Raw genomic sequence first — 22,830 nt, forward strand, 5'->3', positions numbered from 1 at the left:
GGCCAAGGCAATTAAAATATTATTTTTACAAAATGTTTTGGATTGTATTCATATTGCATAACATTACAACAGTTTTGCTTCGTTATGTCTCAATCGATGCTACCTTCCTTTGATTTTGCATAGAGATTTGTATAAAAAATATATTTTCAGTTTCTCTTTTTCTTCTTACATAGTATATCACTTGACTGAGACTTAGTTAAGTCTCAGTCGACTGAGACCTAGCCACACCCGACAACACATATGGCAAATTATTGGGGACATTGACTTTATTTTTGCGGGGAGCTAGGGAACTTTGACTACATTTTTAGAAAAAAGTGAAAGCATTTATGGCATCAAATTAGTATCACTAGATTCGTTTTAAAATGTACTTTGATAATATATCAATTTGATTTCATATATGTTACTACTATTTTTCATAAAGTTGGTCAAAATTTTAAAATTCGCGGACGAATGGAGTACATATGCATTCAATTGAAAACATAGGACCCACACCCCGCAAAAAAGCATACACCTACCACACCAACCAGTCAGTGACCACGCAGACGCAAAGCCACCAGCCAGCTGCATTCCACGATCATATCGCTTGCTTGTTCGTTCGCGGCTATATATGTATCTCCCTCCTCCTCTCGGCGTTGCGTTGCTCCTTGCTCGATCGCGTCCCAGGAAATTAAGCTCTCGATAGGCCGGCCCCTGATCGACTCTGGACATGGCGGGGCGCGGCGACGACGTGGCCGTGATGACCGTGGCGGAGTATGAGGCAAGGAGGAGGAGGCGGGCGGAGCAGGTCACGCTGCCGACCGGCATGCTGCTTGTGCAGGTGCTGACGGTGGTGACCATGCTGCTTACCAAGGTGGCTCTCAACGACATGCACCCCCTCATCCTGCTCGCCTACCGCAACCTCGTCGCAGCCGCCTTCTTCTTCCTCCTCGCCATCGTCTTCGAGAGGTACGCAACGCAGGCGCGCGCGTGATCCATCGACCTATCGATGGATGGTATATACTACGATGCGTGTTCGCCGCGTTCGCGGCACGCGATGCGATCGTATTTTATTTCCATGCATCATTCATGAACTCTCTTTTGTTTCATGTTAGGCATAATGGAGCGCCGGACGGGTCATACGTAGAGTTACTTAGATGCATGCATGCTAGCTACCAGGTCGTGTGGCCGGCTGTTGAGGAACTGATGCGCGCATGGATATGGACGTCGTGCATGTAGCTAAGCTTAGAGGGTGTTTGTTTCCAAGGACTTATTGTTTTAGGGACTTAAAAAAGTCCCTAGAGACTTATAGGGACTTAAAGTGATAATTTGGGACTTATGAAATAAGACTCTCAAAAAAGGACTTATAGTTGTAATATGGTCTTTTAGTCCATATTAAGTCTCAGGAACCAGATAAGTAGGGACTTTCTAGAGACTTAAGACTTATAAGTTGGGATTAAAAAAAGTCTTAAGACTTATTAACCAAACAAGGCCTTAGTGGTATAGTTAGTACTTGCGTGTGAACGGGTTAGTGGCCGTGAGTTTAGGCCGGTGATGTGTGTGTGTGTGCTGGACTGCGTGTATGCGCAGGTATAAAACCCCCAGACCTGATGTAGCCAAAGGGGGGAGTTGCCGATATTGTAGCGATGTAGCCAGTGTAAAGAGGAAAAAGATTTGGGCGTTCGTGCGCCCGTAGCGGCGTTCGTGCGCCGGCCGGAAAAATCTCTTGTGTCCAGTGTCTCCTTTCTTCCTCCTCTTTTGTCTTTGTTGTGTCAGAAAGAGAGAGCGCAAAGAAGGTCCAGAGAAAGAGTGCAAGAGGAAGGCCACGGCAACAACAATTGGTATTCAGAGTCACAAGGTTCGAGGGGCGGCCGTGGCGCGCGGTGGCGTGCGCGCGGCGTGCGCGACCGACATGGAGGCATCGGCTGCGGCGCGCGGCGAGCGCGTGGCGTCGGCGACGCGCGACGAGTCCGCGGCTGTGCGGTGTGACGCCGTGCGTGCGAAGAGCACGGTGGTCGCGGAGACGAGGAGGTCGCGGAGGACCTGCGTGGTGGCACAGAGGTCGCGGCGGCTCGGCGCGACAACCGTGGAGGCGCGTGGCACGGAGCCGCGGTGGACCTGCGTGGTGGCGCAGAGGCTGCGGTGGCGCAGCGTGGTGGCATGGAGGTGATGCGCTGCGGTTGAGGCTGCAGCGGTGCAGGGCAATAAGCCACGGCGGCGAGCCGAGCGCAACCGGTGCGTGTTATGGGTGCGCACTGGACGCGTCGGGCGCGCCGGGAACCCGGACGCGCGTACGAGCGTGCGGTTGACGTTGGGAGGAGGCGTATGTCGCCGCTGTACTCGAATCCGTGCTCGAGTTCGGCTACATCCTTCCGGCGTTTGTCGCCGGCGGCTGCCATGGCGGACGCGGAGGCGGCACGCGGGAGCGTCTGGTGCGGTCGGGCTCGTCGGACACGTCGGGTGCGCGCAGAACGTGCGGGACGCACTGGTGCGGTCGGGCTCGTCGGACGCGCCGGGTGCGCACGAGACATGCGGGACGCAGAGGGACGCTAGGCATGTGTCGCCGGCGGAGAAAGAGCTCGGCGTATGTCGTCAGGATCGTGACGGAGCACGATGCGACCAGCATCAATGCGTCAGGTCGGGTCCATGACGGTGCGACCGACGTCGATGTGCCGGGTCGGGTCCGCGGGCTGGGTCACCGCCGTGATGACGACAATAACAGGAGTTGCAACTCTGATGACGACAAGCAGGCGGCACGTCACATCGTTGGACGGAGACGGTCAAGTTGACGGTCGACGACTAGCCATATCAAGATTAGGAGAATTGTTAGGCATAATCTTTGACATGAGAGTGGAGCGGGCCGGCCCGGTCATACGTGGAGTTAGTTAGATGCATGCATGCTATCTACCAGGTCGTGTGGCCGGCTGTCGAGGAACTGATGCGCGCCTGGATATGGACGCCATGCATGTAGCTAGCTTAGTGGTATAGTTTGTACTTGTGTGTGAACATGTTAGTGGCCGTGAGTTCAGGCCGGTGATGTGTGCGTGCGTGTGTGCTGGGGTGCGTACGTGCAGGTATAAAATCCCTCAGACCTGATGTAGCCAAAGGGGGGAGTTGCCGGTGTTGTAGCGATGTAGCCAGTGTAAAAAGAAAAATAATTTGAGTGTTCGTGCGCCCATGACGGTGTTCGTGCGTCGGCCGATAAAATCTCTCGTGTTCACTGTCTTCTTTCTTCCTCCTTCATCTTTGTTGTGTCAGAAAAAGAGAGCACGAAGGAGGTTCAAAGAAAGAGTGCAAGAGAAAGGCCACGGCAACAATATTTCAGTATATACTACAAGTTGTTTATTAACTACTTTCACCGTTCTGAATTACTTGTCGCAAGTATGATTGTATTTAGATGTATTTTTTTGATAAAGTATCTAGATGTATTTTAGTTCTAGATACATTCATTTCTGCGACAAGTAATTTAAAACGGAGAGAGTAATTATTTCGCTATGCTATGCTTGAGACGCTGGCCATCAACGGAGGGAGTAGCTAGCTCGATGGACATATTTGACCCGCGCCGGCCGATTAGCTGCGGTGTTAATATGATGGATTGTCTGGCTCATATATAGATATTCACGCAGTTTATTTGATTATAGCAATACGTACGTAGCTGCACGCACTGAAATTATTGCGTGTGTTCATGTAGTATAAAACTAAAACTTTTGACACCCATATGGCCACAACTGGCAAATTCGACAATCTTTGTTAATTTTGAGGTCAGTTACGTACAATTAGCTAGTTTTCGTACTGTCAAAAAGAAAAAAACAGTTAGCTAGTTTTTGTGATGGTGCTAGAGCTAGACATCCACTACACGCATGCAGCTCTGTCCATTAATTTGTGCTGGTCGATATATGGATGGACGGCCGAGATCATGCTTGCACATATGTAGTGACACGTACGGTAACTGCACTAATTAATGTACTCTGCGCCGATTTGGAAAATGCATGCACTAAGTAACCCTGCTACCTTACTTCTTAGGCCCTGTTTGGTTCTAAATAAGTCATCAACTTATAAGTCGAAAAGTGAAAAAAGTGACTTGTTTTGTCAAACAAACCCAACTTATAAGTCACCCCAACTTATAAGTCATAAGTTGTTCCACCTCAACTTAAAACTTATAAGTCACCCTCTTTTGCGTGGGTCCCACCACCTTTATATAAAAAATAAAGTAAGAATGTGTGGTCGATGACTTATAAGTCAGGTGACAACCAAACAGACGTGACTAATAAGTCACTGGTTTTAAGTCACCTGATTTATATGTCAGGTGACTTATTAGAACCAAACAGACCCTTAATTGTGTGTGCGCGCGTTCGTTTCAGTCCTCCTTGATCGATTGTCTACCGCAATCTCTTGTGCACAGCTAGCAGAATAGCATTGGGCAGAACTGGAAAGTTGGGACAAGGATGACTTGGTCTGTCTTTTACTTTTAGTACGGGTCAGTGTCAGATTGCTGACAGCTAGCTAGCGCTAAACATGCCAACTGCAGCTAATTAATGCACTATGTTCCTACTACTCCGTGTCTCTGTCAATTTGGAATGTCACACCTACTCCTGTGAATATAGCCTCTTCAGGTGAGAGCACAACACATTAGTGCTAATTAACTGGGATACTAATTTTTGTTGCTGTTGAGAACAACTGAGATAACGTACGTCTGTTCCCGTCGATCCATGCATGCAATATCTGGGAAGGAGTTCCTTACAAACTACTCCCTCCTTTGACCTTTCAACTGAGGGAGTAGTTTTTCCTTGTTGCACGGATTAATAAGGATCTGTTTGGTTTCAATAAGTCATCCGACTTATAAATCGGGTGATTTAAAACTAGTGACTTATAAGTCACGTCTGTTTGGTTGTCACCTGACTTATAAGTCACCTGACACACTTTTCCACACCAATCAACATCATGCAGGTGGTGGGACCCATGCAAAAGGGGTGACTTATAAGTTTTAAGTTGGGGTAGAGCAACTTATGACTTATAAGTTGGGGTGACTTATAAGTCGGATCTGTTTGGCAAAATAAGTCACTTTTTCACTTTTCGACTTATAAGTTGATGACTTATGTAGAACCAAACAGGCCCTAAGTTCCTGCTTAATTATTTTTGATAGTAATTAATTAAAAAGGTAAATACACGGGCAGTCATAGAACTTGCACGTGACGGTCAGTTTGGTGCATAAACTTGTAAATTACATGTTTCTAGTCATCAAACTTGCGTGGGCATGCAAATACGGTGCTTTCTACCGTAGCTGGGTATCTTACATGCATGCGTGCCGTGCCAACATTACATGGGCCCGCTGTCAGTGGCTGAGGAGGTGGGTAACCCGCATGCGTTTTTTTCTTCAGAAAGCACCCTTGCATTTCATCTTTTTACACAGAAAATTCTGAAATAAAACGAAAAAAAAGCATGGATCAGTATTGATGGGATTCAACCACACCTGCAATTCGCATGCATATTGCCCGCTAATCAGCTAACTGACGTTTGACGTCTAACGTGCACAATTAGCTTTATATACGAGCACCATCCTAATTAAAATAGAAATTAAAACCAGAAAAGGGTTCGCGAAAAGGTGGAAGCCGGGTTCGAACCATCCAGCCACAATGACACATAAAAAGATAAACACAATTTATCTTATGTATTTTGCTTTTGTTTTTTCTATGTAAGAAAACAACTTATATTCTAGATAAATTTTTTGGACAGATTGACTAGATTTCTCTTTTGAATTAGAGTATTTTTTGGAATGAATGCATATATTTTTTACGGACAAAGCAACCAATTTCCGTTAGAGTATCTGTAGCAGACCCCTTATAGTGTGTTTACAGTGTCTGTTCAGACAACCTTTTAGCGCAAAACCGCAAACTGGCGATTATTTTAAGGGTCGGCGCGATATGAGGGATTTGCTAGAGATGCGCTTAGAATTCAAAAAAATATATTAAAAAATCTAGATAAAACATAATATAGCGCAGAATGAATGAATGGAGGGCTTTTGTACGAAGTATTAAAAAACTTGAGGGTGTTTTTATAAAAAATATCACATGCACAACGCTTCAGCCACTGACAATGGGCCCCGGCCATGCTGGCATGCCATGTAGGCAGTGAATACATCCATGTACAGGAAATGTGACCGTATTTACACGTCCACGCAAGTTTGATGACCAGAAACACGTATTTTGCAAATTTATGCACCAAACTGACCATCACGTGCAAGTTCTATGACTCCTGGTGTATTTACCTCTAAATTAAATAAATTATTGCATGGGGGTGAGTAGTGAGAAGATGAACCCGGGAGTGTTGGGCTGGATTTCCCTCAACGCAATGTTCGGGCTCGCATCCATCGCACTTACTCTTACAACTACTAGTAGCGTGTGTATTTTACACAGCCAGCAGTTCTATCTTTAGAAATGCATGTATGATTTGCCCTTTTGCAAAGTTCTGCCAGACCTCAGTTATAATTAATGAAACAGCAAATCCGAAGAAAAAAAGCATGATTTTTCAAGGATCTTACCGAGTAGAAGAAAAACAGTATACCTGAAATAGAGATGTACAGATGCATAAACTAATTCTTAGTTATTTTTCATTTACATTTACTAGTCGAATGCCCGTGCGTTGCTACGGGATAGATAACAATCTTAGGCAAAGAGACATTTGTCGAATTATCACTAAGTTACATCATGTATGTCACAATCAGGTTATGAGTTTGTCCAAACAAATATTATTTTGTACAAACCCAACCTTTTTGCTCTTGGGCACTCCTGGTGCAGGCTACAAAAAATCATCCGGAGAATCATGTATGCATATCTGGATCTTCCTTACCATTTCAAAAGGTTAACAATAATAATAATGAGATATGCATTCTATACAAAAATAACAATCACCAGTGAACGAAATGCAAATAGAAATATGTAGGAACACGGCCAATCTCTTATTTTTGCACAAGCTACATTAATTTCAATTATTTTATGAAGATTTATAGGCTCAACAAACATGCATATTGAGACATTGATTAAAACATCATTGTAACTTCAAGAATGAGTGCCATGCAATTATCACTGCATTTCAAAAACATCACCTTACACTTGCTTCCCTTACACATGCATTCGCCTCACATATTTCAAGTTTCTTTCACATGTGTATGAAAAATAGTCATAGAATACCCCAAAGCAACAAGATGTCACTTCGACTTCAAATGTGTTTCAAGTAAAGCTATTGGCATCATATGCAAATAAAAACAGAAGTAATTTTGCTTAGCTATTCGTTCTTTGATGATATGCTTGACTATTACATAGTTGCTTCCATTTTTGTCGAACAATTTGTGAATACAAGCATGATTCAGAAACAATAACCACAAATGCACTTTGAATTCCGCTAACTCAAAGCAGACCACTTGACACTTCTTCTCAGTTCTCTTTTCCTGTTTGTCCCACTTGCCAACCCATTGCTACCAGGTTTTGTCTGGCGGAGCAACCAGAAAGATTTGAGGCCAGATTGCAATGCTTAAGAGATGAATTATCCATATGCTTAGTAATTCATGTTGGGGAACGTAGCAGAAATGCAAAATTTTCCTACGTGTCACCAAGATCTATCTATGGAGAAACCAGCAACGAGGGGAAGGAGAGTGCATCTACATACCCTTGTAGATCGCTAAGCGGAAGCGTTCAAGGGAATGGGATTGAAGGAGTCGTACTCGTCGTGATCCAAATCACCGGAGATCCTAGTGCCGAACGGACGGCACCTCCGCGTTCAACACACGTACAACCCGACGACGTCTCCCATGCCTTGATCCAGCAAGGAGAGAGGGAGAGGTTGAGGAAGACTCCATCCAGCAGCAGCACAATGGCGTGGTGGTGGTGGAGGAGCGTGGTACTCCAGCAGGGCTTCGCCAAGCACTACGAGAGACGAGGAGGGAGAGGGGTAGGGCTGCGTCAAGAAGGAGAGGAACTCGTGTGTCTTGCAGCCTCCAATACCTCAAGTATATATAGGGGAAGGGGAGGGGCTGCGCCCCCACCTAGGGTTCCCTCCCTAGGGGTGGCGGCAGCCCCCAGATCCCATCTGGGTGGCGGCCACAAGGGGGAGAGGGGGAGGCGCACCTGGGGTGGGCCTTAGGGCCCATCTGCCCTAGGGTTTGCCCCCTCCCCTCTTGGAGGCGCCTTGGGCCTTGGTGGGGGGGCGCACCAGCCCACCTGGGGTTGGTCCCCTCCCACACTTGGCCCATGCAGCCCTCCGGGGCTTGTGGCCCCACTTGGTGGACCCCCGGGACCCTCCCGGTGGTCCCGGTACGTTACCGATAAACCCCGAAACTTTTCCGGCGACCAAAACAGGACTTCCCATATATAAATCTTTACCTCCGGACCATTCCGGAACTCCTCGTTACGTTCGGGATCTCATCCGGGACTCCGAACAACATTCGGTAACCACGTACATCTATTCCTTATAACTCTAGCGTCATCAAACCTTAAGTGTGTAGACCCTACGGGTTCGGGAACCATGCAGACATGACCGAGACGTTCTCCGGTTAATAACCAACAGCGGGATCTGGATACCCATGTTGGTTCCCACATGTTCCACGATGATCTCATCAGATGAACCACGATGTCGAGGATTCGATCAATCCCGTATACAATTCCCTTTGTCTAGTGGTACAATACTTGCCCGAGATTCGATCGTCGGTATCCCGCTACCTTGTTCAATCTCGTTACCGGCAAGTCTCTTTACTCGTTCCGTAACACATCATCCCATGATCAACTCCTTGATCACATTGTGCACATTATGATGATGTCCTACCGAGTGGGCCCAGAGATACCTCTCCGTTTACACGGAGTGACAAATCCCAGTCTCGGTTCGTGCCAACCCAACAGACACTTTCGGAGATACCTGTAGTGTACCTTTATAGCCAGCCAATTACGTTGTGACGTTTGGCACACCCAAAGCACTCCTACGGTATCCGGGAGTTGCACAATCTCATGGTCTAAGGAAATGATACTTGACATTAGAAAAGCTTTAGCAAACGAACTACACGATCTTGTGCTAGGCTTAGGATTGGGTCTTGTCCATCACATCATTCTCCTAATGATGTGATCCCGTTATCAACGACATCCAATGTCCATGGTCAGGAAACCGTAACCATCTATTGATCAACGAGCTAGTCAACTAGAGGCTTACTAGGGACATGGTGTTGTCTATGTATCCACACATGTATCTGAGTTTCCTATCAATACAATTCTAGCATGGATAATAAACGATTATCATGAACAAGGAAATATAATAATAACCAATTTATTATTGCCTCTAGGGCATATTTCCAACACAAGAACATCTGGCTGCCCATGCTAAACATGTATTGAACATTATCAGTTTTTTTACACAAAAATTGACCATGTTTTCTCCATGAACATACACTCATGCTTCCAGGAATGTGCGCATAAAAAAGAAATTTCTTGTATTTGATACTCCTACTTGTATCATAGTATTCGAGTATGCTATACTACCATGGATTCAGTTTTGGCATGGGGGGGATAATTTGTTGACTCAAAAGGCTGCTTCCTTGAAGATACTATATGTTCTCTTTTAATTTGTTGGGCTGAAAGAACTCATTTATTTCTCTATTAGAAAACAGAAGAAATATGTTATAGCAACAAGCACTCAGTACCAGTACCCTACATTGAGTCCCTTCACACCATGATCTCTCTAGATAAAACAGATGGCATAGATCATTTCCTTCTATAGCATTTAGTGTTGATGATTGTTGGATCCTTGGTCATGCATTCATTGTTTCATAACTTCACAAGGCACATCACATAGATAAAAGATGCAAGTGTATCTCCTAGAATGAGCTTGAAAAAAAGCTTATGATGTGTCAAGGAATCAACACATTATTCTGATGAACAAGTAAATCATATCGGTAAGTATTACATGAGCCAAAACAGAGATCGGAAAAGTTTTAATATACAAAGACCCCTTGCATTGGTGGCACTAAAAAATGACAAGGAATAACTTATTGAGAACTTCACGCAGGACATACAAAAATCCATTTGTGCAGCTAGATCCTAGTAACATGCTGAGAACCAGTATAAATTTTACACCGCGTCATGCAGATTTTCTGAAAGAAAACACAGTAGTCATAAAAAATATTTTCTCTCTAACTCCTCCAGCAAATAAGTGAGAGAAATGACCTCTTAGATTAGGATTAGTGTGCTCTAGCCATGTCTTAGTTGATTCAATAACAATAACAACAAAATATGCTACAGCTGTAGCAAGTGAACCAGTAACACCTATACTAATTCCTCTGTAAAAAACTGCAAATAGGTCCACAGTAGAAAACAACAAGAAATAGAAAGTCGGGAATACTAAGTTTATCATGATTACTGTTAATGTTGTGAACAAGTTCAATCAGTTGGCACTCACGCAGTACGAAATTTCGTAGATTACAACAGCTAACACTACAGTTTGCTTCCATGTGCAGTGCACACTTTTGGAACTGTGTGTTGCCCAGTTTCTTTGAACTCTATTACAAATTATGACATAGTCTACTACCAAAGTGCAGCAAAATTTTGGTGAAAATAAACCATCATAAACATATGTAGCTAGCATAGTGAAATATATAAGTCTTTCTATTTGTTTAAACTATTTATTATCATCATGAGTGGGCAAAGATATGACACATAGGTTGTCAATTTGCCATCGAATGCAAGGTAATAGATAATAATAACGTGAAACATAACCTTTTCTCAGAGAGCATGTTACTGTACAGCCATCGAATGCAAGGCAATAGATAATAATAACTTGAAACATAGCCTCATATTGCATAAAAAGAACCTATATTGTGGAAAACAGAACATACGGTTCATATCATTAATCATGTCGAAATTATAAGCCCAATAAACAACAGCCTCAAAATTAGAGCCACTTCCATCCCATACCCTCATCTCAAGCAAATGCATACCATGCCAAATTTAGAAGACAAGAGCACAATCGAGGATGCTAGCAATCAACTATCAACATCAAGTGAAATGTGAGAGGGGGAAGAAAGAGCACCCACAGAAGAAGTCGGTGAGGTTTGGGGACAACGATCGGTAGGTTGGGCTTCGGTCGCTGACCACAAAAATTAGGGTGGGGAAAGAACAGATGCTACCTTATTATGACATGGCACCACACACTCCACCGTTGTGATGCCACCGGGATCAACATGCCGGAGACGGAGAGGGAGGACGGGGACCTGCTGCCTCGCTGCCAGGGGACGGAGGAACTCAAGTAGAACCCCACGTGGGTCAACTACTACTGAGGAGCACCTGAGTGCATATGTTCACAATGTCGTCCTCGGAGCTAAAATGCATGCACGGGCACGTCCAACTCCGGCGTTCGCAAGCGCTAGGAACTCAGTAGGCGTGTCGTCGTGCTCGAGCACCCTGGTACCACAAACATCATCAATGCGTGTAATTAATGAGCAAACCTACAGATTTGTGCAACAGAAGTATTAGCACGTACCTTATTCTATTTCTTAATTTCAGTTTGCTTTAGTAAAAAAATATCTTGGTAATGTACAATGTTTGGTTGTCATGACAACTCAAGCTTATATAATTTTTAAAAGACGATACTTTGTCACTTCTATTGATTGCACATGAAGCATCAATCTTTATCTTATTACCCTTACAGAGAAGTAATTGGCATTTCACCAAAGTATTCAAATGCCTGCATATTATATTTTACTTCAGTTTAGCTAGCAGAGCACCTATTCTTATCATTGTTATTTTGCTCAGAAATGCTAGAGTAGTAGGCACACTAATTAGTTGATTATATAAGAAGACATGGACATGGAGATATATTTTTCGGAAGAACATGCTACTTCAAGTGCATGATTAATTATTATCTGGCCTGCACATTAACAGGACAGCTTGGGCCTCATTTTGTACTAATCATTTTCTATTTGTAGTTTCTTGAAGTTCATCAGCGATCCATAGTGCGCTGGTCCAAATCCATCATTTCACTGAACTATATGCAATGAAAAATCTGGCTAATCATGACATGAATCAGCGAAATTTCCATTAGCAGGAGGAAAGCCATGCTCCTGTCAGCTTCATTGCGTACAACAATACCAAAAGGTAGAGCAAGTAAGCTCCTATTAATTCAGTTTCTACTGTAAACATCAACAAATAAAATATGCAGGAGCAACACAAAACAAAACAAACCGAATTAGCTATTGCAGCAGCAGAAAGGGGATGTAAAAGTAAAACAGTCAGTCTGCAAGGGGGAATTGGATTGGATTGGCACCTGGGCTATCCAGTCGCCGAGGGAGTAGACGACGCCGCGATCATCATCTTGGCAAGAACCGGATTGGCCTTGAGGGCCTCCTCGTACGCCGACCAATTATGCTCTGACATGTACCGCAGGATCTCAAAGATAGTCCACCCCTACACCAAATCCAATCAAAAGAAACAAAGGATAGTCATCCTGTTGGGGAACATTGCAGAAAACAAAAAAAATTCCTACGTTTTCACCAAGATCCATCTATGAGTTCATCTAGCAACGAGTGATCGGATGCATCTACATACCTTTGTAGATCGCGAGCGGAAGCGTTCAAGAGAACGGGGATGAGGGAGTCGTACTCGACGTGATCCAAATCACCGGAGATCCTAGCGCTGAACGGACGGCACCTCCGCGTTCAACACACGTACGGTCAGTGTGACGTCTCCTCCTTCTTGATCCAACAAGGGGGAAGGAGAGGTTGATGAAGATCCAGCAGCACGATGGCGTGGTGGTGGATGCAGCAGTCACCGCAGCAGGGCTTCGCCGTTCTTCTGCGAGAGGGGGAGGTGTAGCAGGGGAGAGGGAGGCGCCAAGAGTCAAGGGTGCAGCTGCCCCTCCCTCCCCCCTTTATATAGGCTCCCCTAGGGGGGGCGCCGGCCCTAGGAGATGGGATCTCCTAGGGGGGGCGGCGGCCAAGGGGTGGAGTGCCCCCCAAGCCAGGTGGGGCGCCCCCCCACCCTAGGGTTCCCAACCCTAGGCGCATGGGGTGGGCCAAAGGGGGCGCACCGGCCCACTATGGGTTGGTTCCCCTCCCCACTTCAGCCCATGGGGCCCTCCGGGATGGGTGGCCCCAACCGGTGGACCCCCGGGACCCTTCCGGTGGCCCCGGTACAATATCGGTGACCCCCGAAACTCTCCCGATGGCCGAAACTGCACTTCCTATATATAATTCGTCACCTCCGGACCATTCCGGAACTCCTCGTGACGTCCGGGATCTCATCTGGGACTCCGAACAACTTTCAGGTTACTGCATATTCATATCTCTACAACCCTAGCGTCACCGAACCTTAAGTGTGTAGACCCTACGGGTTCGGGAGACATGTAGACATGACCGAGATGGCTCTCCGGTCAATAACCAACAGCGGGATCTGGATACCCATGTTGGCTCCCACATGCTCCTCGATGATCTCATCAGATGAACCACGATGTCGAGGATTCAAGCAACCCCGTATACAATTCCCTTTGTCAATCGGTACGTTACTTGCCCGAGATTCGATCGTCGGTATCCCAATACCTCGTTCAATCTCGTTACCGGCAAGTCACTCTACTCGTACCGTAATGCATGATCCCGTGACCAGACACTTGGTCACTTTGAGCTCATTATGATGATGCATTACCGAGTGGGCCCAGAGATACCTCTCCGTCATACGGAGTGACAAATCCCAGTCTTGATCCGTGTCAACCCAACAGACACTTTCGGAGATACCCGTAGTATATCTTTATAGTCACCCAGTTACGTTGTGACGTTTGGTACACCCAAAGCACTCCTACGGTATCCGGGAGTTACACGAACTCATGGTCTAAGGAAAAGATACTTGACATTGGAAAAACTCTAGCAAACGAACTATACGATCTTGTGCTATGTTTAGGATTGGGTCTTGTCCATCACATCATTCTCCTAATGATGTGATCTCCTTATCAATGACATCCAATGTCCATAGTGAGGAAACCACGACTATTTGTTGATCAACGAGCTAGTCAACTAGAGGCTTACTAGGGACATGTTGGTGTCTATGTATTCACACATGTATTACGATTTCCGGATAACACAATTATAGCATGAATAAAAGACAATTATCATGAACAAGGAAATATAATAATAATCCTTTTATTATTGCCTCTAGGGCATATTTCCAACAGTCTCCCACTTGCACTAGAGTCAATAATCTAGTTACATTGTGATGAATCGAACACCCATGGAATTCTGATGTTGATCATGTTTTGCTCTAGGGAGAGGTTTAGTTAACGGATCTGCTACATTCAGGTCCGTATGTACTTTACAAATATCTATGTCTCCATATTGAACATTTTCACGAATGGAGTTGAAGCGACGCTTGATGTGCCTGGTCTTCTTGTGAAACCTAGGCTCCTTGGCAAGTGCAATAGCTCCAGTGTTGTCATAGAAGAGTTTGATCGGCCCCGATGCATTGGGTATGACTCCTAGGTCGGTGATGAACTCCTTCACCCAAATTGCTTCATGCGCTGCCTCCGAGGCTGCCATGTACTCCGCTTCACATGTAGATCCCACCACGACGCTCTGCTTGCAATTGCACCAGCTTACTGCCCCACCATTCAAAATATACACGTATCCGGTTTGTGACTTAGAGTCATCCAGATCTATGTCGAAGCTAGCGTCGACGTAACCCTTTACGACGAGCTCTTCGTCACCTCCATAAACGAGAAACATTTCCTTAGTCCTTTTCAGGTACTTAAGGATATTCTTGACCGTTGTCCAGTGTTCCTTGCCGGGATTACTTTGGTACCTACCTACCAAACTTACGGCAAGGTTTACATCAGGTCTGGTACACAGCATGGCATACATAATAGAACCTATGGCTGAGGCATAGGGGATGACACTCATCTCTTCTATATCTTCTGCCGTGGTCGAACATTGAGCTGAGCTCAATTTCACACCTTGCAACACAGGCAAGAACCCCTTCTTAGACTGATCCATATTGAACTTCTTCAATATCTTATCAAGGTATGTGCTTTGTGAAAGACCTATGAGGCATCTTGATCTATCTCTATAGATCTTGATGCCTAATATATATGCAGCTTCTCCAAGGTCCTTCATTGAAAAACTCTGATTCAAGTAGGCCTTAATGCTGTCCAAAAGCTCTATATCATTTCCCATCAAAAGTATGTCATCTACATATAATATGAGAAATGCTACAGAGCACCCACTCACTTTCTTGTAAACGCAGGCTTCTCCATAAGTCTGCATAAACCCAAACGCTTTGATCATCTCATCAAAGCGAATGTTCCAACTCCGAGATGCTTGCACCAGCCCATAAATCAAGCGTTGGAGCTTGCACACCTTGTCAGCATTCTTAGGATCGACAAAACCTTCCGGCTGCATATCATACAATTCTTCCTTAAGGAAACCATTAAGGAATGCCGTTTTGACGTCCATTTGCCATATCTCATAATCATAGAATGCGGCAATTGCTAACATGATTCGGACGGACTTCAGCTTCGCTACAGGTGAGAAAGTCTCATCGTAGTCAACCCCTTGAACTTGTCGATAACCCTTAGCGACAAGCCGAGATTTATAGATGGTCACATTACCATCCGCGTCTGTCTTCTTCTTAAAGATCCATTTATTTTCTATGGCTCGCCGCTCAACAGGCAAGTCAGTCAAAGTCCATACTTCATTTTCATACATGGATCCTATCTCGGATTTCATGGCTTCCAGCCATTTGTCGGAATCCGGGCCGACATCGCTTCTTCATAGTTCGAAGGTTCACCGTTGTCTAACAACATGATTTCCAAGACAGGGTTGCCGTACCACTCTAGTGCGGAACGTGTCCTTGTGGACCTACGAAGTTCAGTAGCAACTTGATCTGAAGTTTCATGACCATCATCATTAACTTCCTCTCTAGTCGGTGCAGGCACCTCAGGAACATTTTCTTGAGTCGCGCCACTTTCCGGTTCAAGAGGTAATACTTCATCAAGTTCTACTTTCCTCCCACTTACTTCTTTCGAGAGAAACTCTTTCTCTAGAAATGATCCATTCTTGGCAACAAAGATCTTGCCTTCGGATCTGAGGTAGAAGGTATACCCAATAGTTTCTTTAGGGTATCCTATGAAGACGCATTTTTCCGACTTGGGTTCGAGCTTTTCAGGTTGAAGTTTCTTGACATAAGCATCGCATCCCCAAACTTTTAGAAATGACAGCTTAGGTTTCTTCCCAAACCATAATTCATACGGTGTCGTCTCAACGGATTTCGACGGAGCCCTATTTAAAGTGAATGCGGCAGTCTCTAAAGCATAGCCCCAAAAATATAGTGGTAAATCGGTAAGAGACATCATAGATCGCACCATATCTAATAGAGTGCGATTACGACGTTCGGACACACCATTACGCTGAGGTGTTCCAGGCGGCGTGAGTTGTGAAACTATTCCACTTTTTCTTAAGTGTGTGCCAAATTCGTGACTCAAGTATTCTCCTCCACGATCTGATCGCAAGAACTTGATTTTCCTGTCACGTTGATTCTCAACCTCACTCTGAAATTCCTTGAACCTTTCAAAGGTCTCAGGCTTGTGTTTCATTAAGTAGACATACCCATATCTACTCAAGTCATCAGTGAGGGTGAGAACATAAAGATAACCACCGCGAGCCTCAACACTCATTGGACCGCACACATCAGTATGCATGATTTCCAATAAGTTGGTTGCTCGCTCCATTGTTCCTGAGAACGGAGTCTTGGTCATTTTACCCATGAGGCATGGTTCACACGTGTCAAATGATTCGTAATCAAGAGACTCTAAAAGTCCATCTGCATGGAGCTTCTTCATGCGTTTGACACCTATGTGACCAAGGCGGCAGTGCCACAAGTATGTGGGACTATCATTATCAACCTTATATCTTTTGGTACTCACATTATGAATATGTGTAGCATTACACTCGAGATTCATTAAGAATAAACCATTCACCATCGGAGCATGACCATAAAACATATCTCTCATATAAATAGAGAAACCATTATTCTCGGATTTAAATGAGTAGCCATCTCGTATTAAACGAGATCCTGATACAATGTTCATGCTCAAACTTGGCACTAAATAACAATTATTGAGGTTTAAAACTAATCCCGTAGGTAAATGTAAAGGTAGCGTGCCGACGGCGATCACATCGACCTTGGAACCATTCCCGACGCGCATCGTCACCTCGTCCTTCGCCAGTCTCCGCTTATTCCGCAGCTCCTGCTTTGAGTTAAAAATGTGAGCAACTACACCGGTATCAAATACCCAGGAGCTACTACGAGTACTGGTAAGGTACACATCAATTACATGTATATCACATATACCTTTCGTTTTGCCGGCCTTCTTGTCCGCTAAGTATTTGGGGCAGTTCCGCTTCCAGTGACCACTTTCCTTGCAATAAAAACACTCAGTCTCGGGCTTGGGTCCATTCTTTGGCTTCTTCCCGGCAGCTTGCTTACCAGGCGCGGCAACTCCCTTGCCGTCCTTCTTGAAGTTCTTCTTACCCTTGCCTTTCTTGAACTTAGTGGTTTTATTCACCATCAAGACTTGATGTTCCTTTTTGACTTCTACCTCTGCTGATTTCAGCATTGCAAATACTTCAGGAATGGTCTTTTCCATCCCCTGGATATTGAAGTTCATCACAAAGCTCTTGTAGCTCGGTGGAAGCGACTGAAGGATTCTGTCAATGACCGCGTCATCCGGGAGATTAACTCCCAGCTGAGTCAAGCGGTCATGTAACCCTGACATAGTGAGTATGTGCTCACTGACAGAACTATTTTCCTCCATCTTACAGCTGAAGAACTTGTCGGAGACTTCATATCTCTCGACCCGGGCATGAGCTTGAAAAACCATTTTCAGCTCTTCGAACATCTCATATGTTCCATGTCTCTCAAAACGCTTTTGGAGCCCCGGTTCTAAGCTGTAAAGCATGCCGCACTGAACGAGGGAGTAATCATCAGCACGTGTCTGCCAAGCGTTCATAACGTCTTGTTCCACAGGGAGAACAGGTGCGTCACCTAGCGGTGCTTCTAGGACATAATCTTTCTTTGCAGCTATGAGGATGATCCTCAGGTTCCGGACCCAGTCCGTATAATTGCTGCCATCGTCTTTCAGCTTGGTTTTCTCTAGGAACGCGTTGAAGTTGAGGACAACGTTGGCCATTTGATCTATAAGACATATTGTAAATATTTTAGACTAAGTTCATAATAATTAAGTTCATCTATTTAATGAACTCCCACTCAGATAGACATCCCTCCAGTCATCTAAGTATAACATGATCCGAGTTAACTAGGCCGTGTCCGATCATCACGTGAGACGGACTAGTCAACATCGGTGAACATCTTCATGTTGATCGTATCTTCTATACGACTAATGCTCGACCTTTCGGTCTTCTGTGTTCCGAGGCCATGTCTGTACATGCTAGGCTCGTCAAGTCAACCTAAGTGTTTGCATGTGTAAATCTGTCTTACACCCGTTGTATGTGAACGTTGGAATCTATCACACCCGATCATCACGTGGTGCTTCGAAACAACGAACTGTCGCAACGGTGCACAGTTAGGGGGAACACTTTCTTGAAATTATTATGAGGGATCATCTTATTTACTATCGTCGTTCTAAGTAAACAAGATGCAAAAACATGATAAACATCACATGCAATCAAATAATAATAGTGACATGATATGGCCAATATCACATAGCTCCTTTGATCTCCATCTTGGGGCTCCATGATCATCTTGTCACCGGCATGACACCATGATCTCCATCATCGTGTCTCCATGAAGTTTCTCGCCAACTATTACTTCTACTACTATGGCTAACACGTTTAGCAATAAAGTAAAGTAATTTACATGGCGTTTCTCAATGACACGCAGGTCATACAAAAAATAAAGACAACTCCTATGGCTCCTGCCAGTTGTCATACTCATCGACATGCAAGTCGTGATTCCTATTACAATAGCATGAACATCTCATACATCACATATATATCATTCATCATTCATCACAACTTTGGCCATATCACATCACAAAACACTTGCTGCAAAAACAAGTTAGACGTCCTCTAATTGTTGTTGCAAGTTTTACGTGGCTGCAATAGGGTTCTAGCAAGAACATTTTCTTACCTATGTGAAAGCCACAACGTGAATTGTCAACTTCTATTTACCCTTCATAAGGACCCTTTTCATTGAATCCGCTCCAACTAAAGTGGGAGAGACAGACACCCGCCAGCCACCTTATGCAACTAGTGCATGTCAGTCGGTGGAACCGGTCTCACGTAAGCACGTGTAAGGTTGGTCCGGGCCGCTTCATCCCACAATACCGCTGAAGCAAAATAAGACTAGTAGCGGCAAGAAAGTTGACAACATCTACGCCCACAACAAATTATGTTCTACTCGTGCAAAAAGAACTACGCATAGACCTAGCTCATGATGCCACTGTTGGGGAATGTTGCAGAAAACAAAAAAAATTCCTACGTTTTCACCAAGATCCATCTATGAGTTCATCTAGCAACGAGTGATCGGATGCATCTACATACCTTTGTAGATCGCGAGCGGAAGCGTTCAAGAGAACGGGATGAGGGAGTCGTACTCGACGTGATCCAAATCACCGGAGATCCTAGCGCCGAACGGACGGCACCTCCGCGTTCAACACACGTACGGCCAGCGTGATGTCTCCTCCTTCTTGATCCAGCAAGGGGGAAGGAGAGGTTGATGAAGATCCAGCAGCACGACGGCGTGGTGGTGGATGCAGCAGTCACCGCAGCAGGGCTTCGCCGTTCTTCTGCGAGAGGGAGAGGTGTAGCAGGGGAGAGGGAGGCGCCAAGAGTCAAGGGTGCAGCTGCCCCTCCCTCCCCCCCTTTTATATAGGCTCCCCTAGGGGGGCGCCGGCCCTAGGAGATGGGATCTCCTAGGGGGGGCGCCGGCCAAGGGGTGGAGTGCCCCCCAAGCCAGGTGGGGCGCCCCCCACCCTAGGGTTCCCAACCCTAGGCGCATGGGGTGGGCCGAAGGGGGCACACCAGCCCACTATGGGCTGGTTCCCCTCCCCAATTCAGCCCATGGGGCCCTCCGGGATGGGTGGCCCCACCCGGTGGACCCCCGAGACCCTTCCGGTGGCCCCGGTACAATACCGGTGACCCCCGAAACTCTCCGGATGGCCGAAACTGCACTTCCTATATATAATTCTTCACCTCCGGACCATTCCGAAACTCCTCGTGACGTCCAGGATCTCATCTGGGACTCCGAACAACTTTCGGGTTACTGCATATTCATATCTCTACAACCCTAGCGTCACCGAACCTTAAGTGTGTAGACCCTACGGGTTCGGGAGACATGTAGACATGACCGAGATGGCTCTCCGGTCAATAACCAACAGCGGGATCTGGATACCCATGTTGGCTCCCACATGCTCCTCGATGATCTCATTGGATGAACCACGATGTCGAGGATTCAAGCAACCCCGTATACAATTCCCTTTGTCAATCTGTACGTTACTTGCCCGAGATTCGATCGTCGGTATCCCAATACCTCGTTCAATCTCGTTACCGGCAAGTCACTTTACTTGTACCGTAATGCATGATCCCGTGACCAGACACTTGGTCACTTTGAGCTCATTATGATGATGCATTACCGAGTGGGCCCAGAGATACCTCTCCGTCATACGGAGTGACAAATCCCAGTCTTGATCCGTGTCAACCCAACAGACACTTTCGGAGATACCCGTAGTATACCTTTATAGTCACCCAGTTACGTTGTGACGTTTGGTACACCCAAAGCACTCCTACGGTATCCGGGAGTTACACGAACTCATGGTCTAAGGAAAAGATACTTGACATTGGAAAAACTCTAGCAAACGAACTATATGATCTTGTGCTATGTTTAGGATTGGGTCTTGTCCATCACATCATTCTCCTAATGATGTGATCTCGTTATCAATGACATCCAATGTCCATAGTCAGGAAACCATGACTATCTGTTGATCAACGAGCTAGTCAACTAGAGGCTTACTAGGGACATGTTGGTGTCTATGTATTCACACATGTATTACGATTTCCGGATAACACAATTATAGCATGAATAAAAGACAATTATCATGAACAAGGAAATATAATAATAATCCTTTTATTATTGCCTCTAGGGCATATTTCCAACACATCCATCATGAACCACCAATAGATCGAGATAATGGCTACCTATTAGCAGAAGAAGTAGAGGCTATGGGGCGAAAACCTATCAACAATAAAAAACTCACAATCTCTGTCAACGACAACCATGCCTATATATGCTGGTCGGCTTCCCCTGGTGACAAGCTGGTCGGCTTCCTCCTTGGAGAGCCTCCCTCTCATCTGTATGCCCTCCTCCCCGGTGGTATGCTGACCCCAGAAGCTCGCGCTCGTCTTCCACCCATACATCGGCGGTGCTGCACTGGATCTAGTTGGCCGCGAGCTCCCGCCAGCTTCCCCGCAGGGGTCAACCTCCTAAGACATCGGCGACGTAGTCCATGGAAGTGACGGTTGTTGCGGTGGTGGAGGCGAGGAGGCCGTACAAGGGCGGCTTGCACGGGCTGCACCATGGCGACTGAGATGAGCACCGAACGGCGATGGAGATGGGCAGTTCAACGTGGCGGACGAGTGTCGGGGCAGAGGCTGCGGCGGTGATTTTTCTCACGAGATCGAGAGAATGGACGGATCGGGAAAGAGAGGCGGGGGAGACGGGATGTGGGACGGGAGTGGGTCCTGTTTTTTTTCTAATTGCGCGAAGGAAGGCTGGGAGGGGAGGTGGAACCAGGTCGCGAGGGGTAGTTTTTTTACTGCGTGCGATCGTGCGAAGGGGAGGGAGGGGAACGAGGTCGAACCATCACGATGTTCGATCCTCCGTTAATAGCAGAGATGCTATTCCTCTCACACAAGTATATGATTGTATGTAGAGTACTGCTGGCTCCTGGGCTATACTATTGTGGCCTACGCACCAGCGGCGCCGCCTACGCCATCAACTTCCTCAACCTCATCCCTGTCGCCACCTTCATCATCGCTGCCGCTCTCCGGGTCGAGCAGCTCTCCCTCGCCGCCTGGCCAAGTGGGATGAAGCTCCTAAGAGTGGTAGTGGGCGTCGCCGGCACCATGGTCGTCAGCCTCTGCAAGGGCACCCATCTCCGGCTGCCGCACCTTGAAATATCCTCCCACGCCAACCCCCACCTCGCCGCGCCCCACGGCGACGGCGACATGGCCATCGGCACGGATTTTTTTCCAAACTATCATGTTTTTTGAAGCAAATTCGAAAACTATAGATAGAATGGAAAAAAATTCAAAAGTATGTCCCTGTCTGCCTTGCTTGGGCCGAAAAGGGTGTTTTTGGCTAAACTTTGGCCGAAAAGGGGTCTTCGGCCTGCGGTTGACCGAAGACGGGCTTTTCTGGGCCGAAGACATGGCGTCGGCGGTGGCCCAGCCAAAAATAGTAGCTTCGGCCACCAGCTGACCGAATTGGGCCGTTTTCGGCCACCCATAGGCCGAAGTAGTTTTCAGCCATCCATCGGCCAAAAAGGCTGGATAAGCCAGCGTCGCGCCCATCTTCTTCATGTCGCCTCTGTTCTTCTTTCTTTCGTTCTCTCTCTCAGTTCTTCTCTGTAGGTCGCCACCCAACTTCGATCTCCTCCATTTGCCACCCATTTTCACATCCAATCCATAGAATCGATAGATCATAGAAATCTCCGACGGCCTACAGTGTTATTTCTTGCTATGGGATAGTTTTTGATGCGTTTGGGGAGTAGCCATGGTGGGGAGGAGGACGTGGGGTTGGGCAGTAGGTGGTGGTGAGGAGGAGC

The 22,830-nt window shown here is 46.1% G+C and overlaps 1 protein-coding gene and 1 pseudogene across 1 annotated transcript in view; both read left to right on the forward strand.

The window, feature by feature from the left end:
- Window positions 1-581: 581 nt before the first annotated feature.
- Window positions 582-22,830, forward strand: part of LOC147968098 (WAT1-related protein At5g64700-like) — a 38,017-nt gene continuing 15,768 nt past the window's right edge. The window contains exons 1-5 of the mRNA XM_087523387.1: window positions 582-962; window positions 1,640-1,676; window positions 4,037-4,052; window positions 6,283-6,332; window positions 21,937-22,236. Of these exons, the coding sequence (XP_087379513.1) occupies window positions 707-962; window positions 1,640-1,676; window positions 4,037-4,052; window positions 6,283-6,332; window positions 21,937-22,236 (659 nt within the window). The 5' untranslated portion in view covers window positions 582-706. The remainder of the gene's footprint in view (window positions 963-1,639; window positions 1,677-4,036; window positions 4,053-6,282; window positions 6,333-21,936; window positions 22,237-22,830) is intronic.
- On the forward strand, window positions 1,343-3,134 carry LOC147968099 (uncharacterized; annotated as a pseudogene).

This window comes from Triticum urartu, chromosome 5A, assembly GCF_056163025.1.
Source record: "Triticum urartu cultivar PI428250 chromosome 5A, HENAU_Tu73, whole genome shotgun sequence".
NCBI lineage: Eukaryota > Viridiplantae > Streptophyta > Magnoliopsida > Poales > Poaceae > Triticum > Triticum urartu.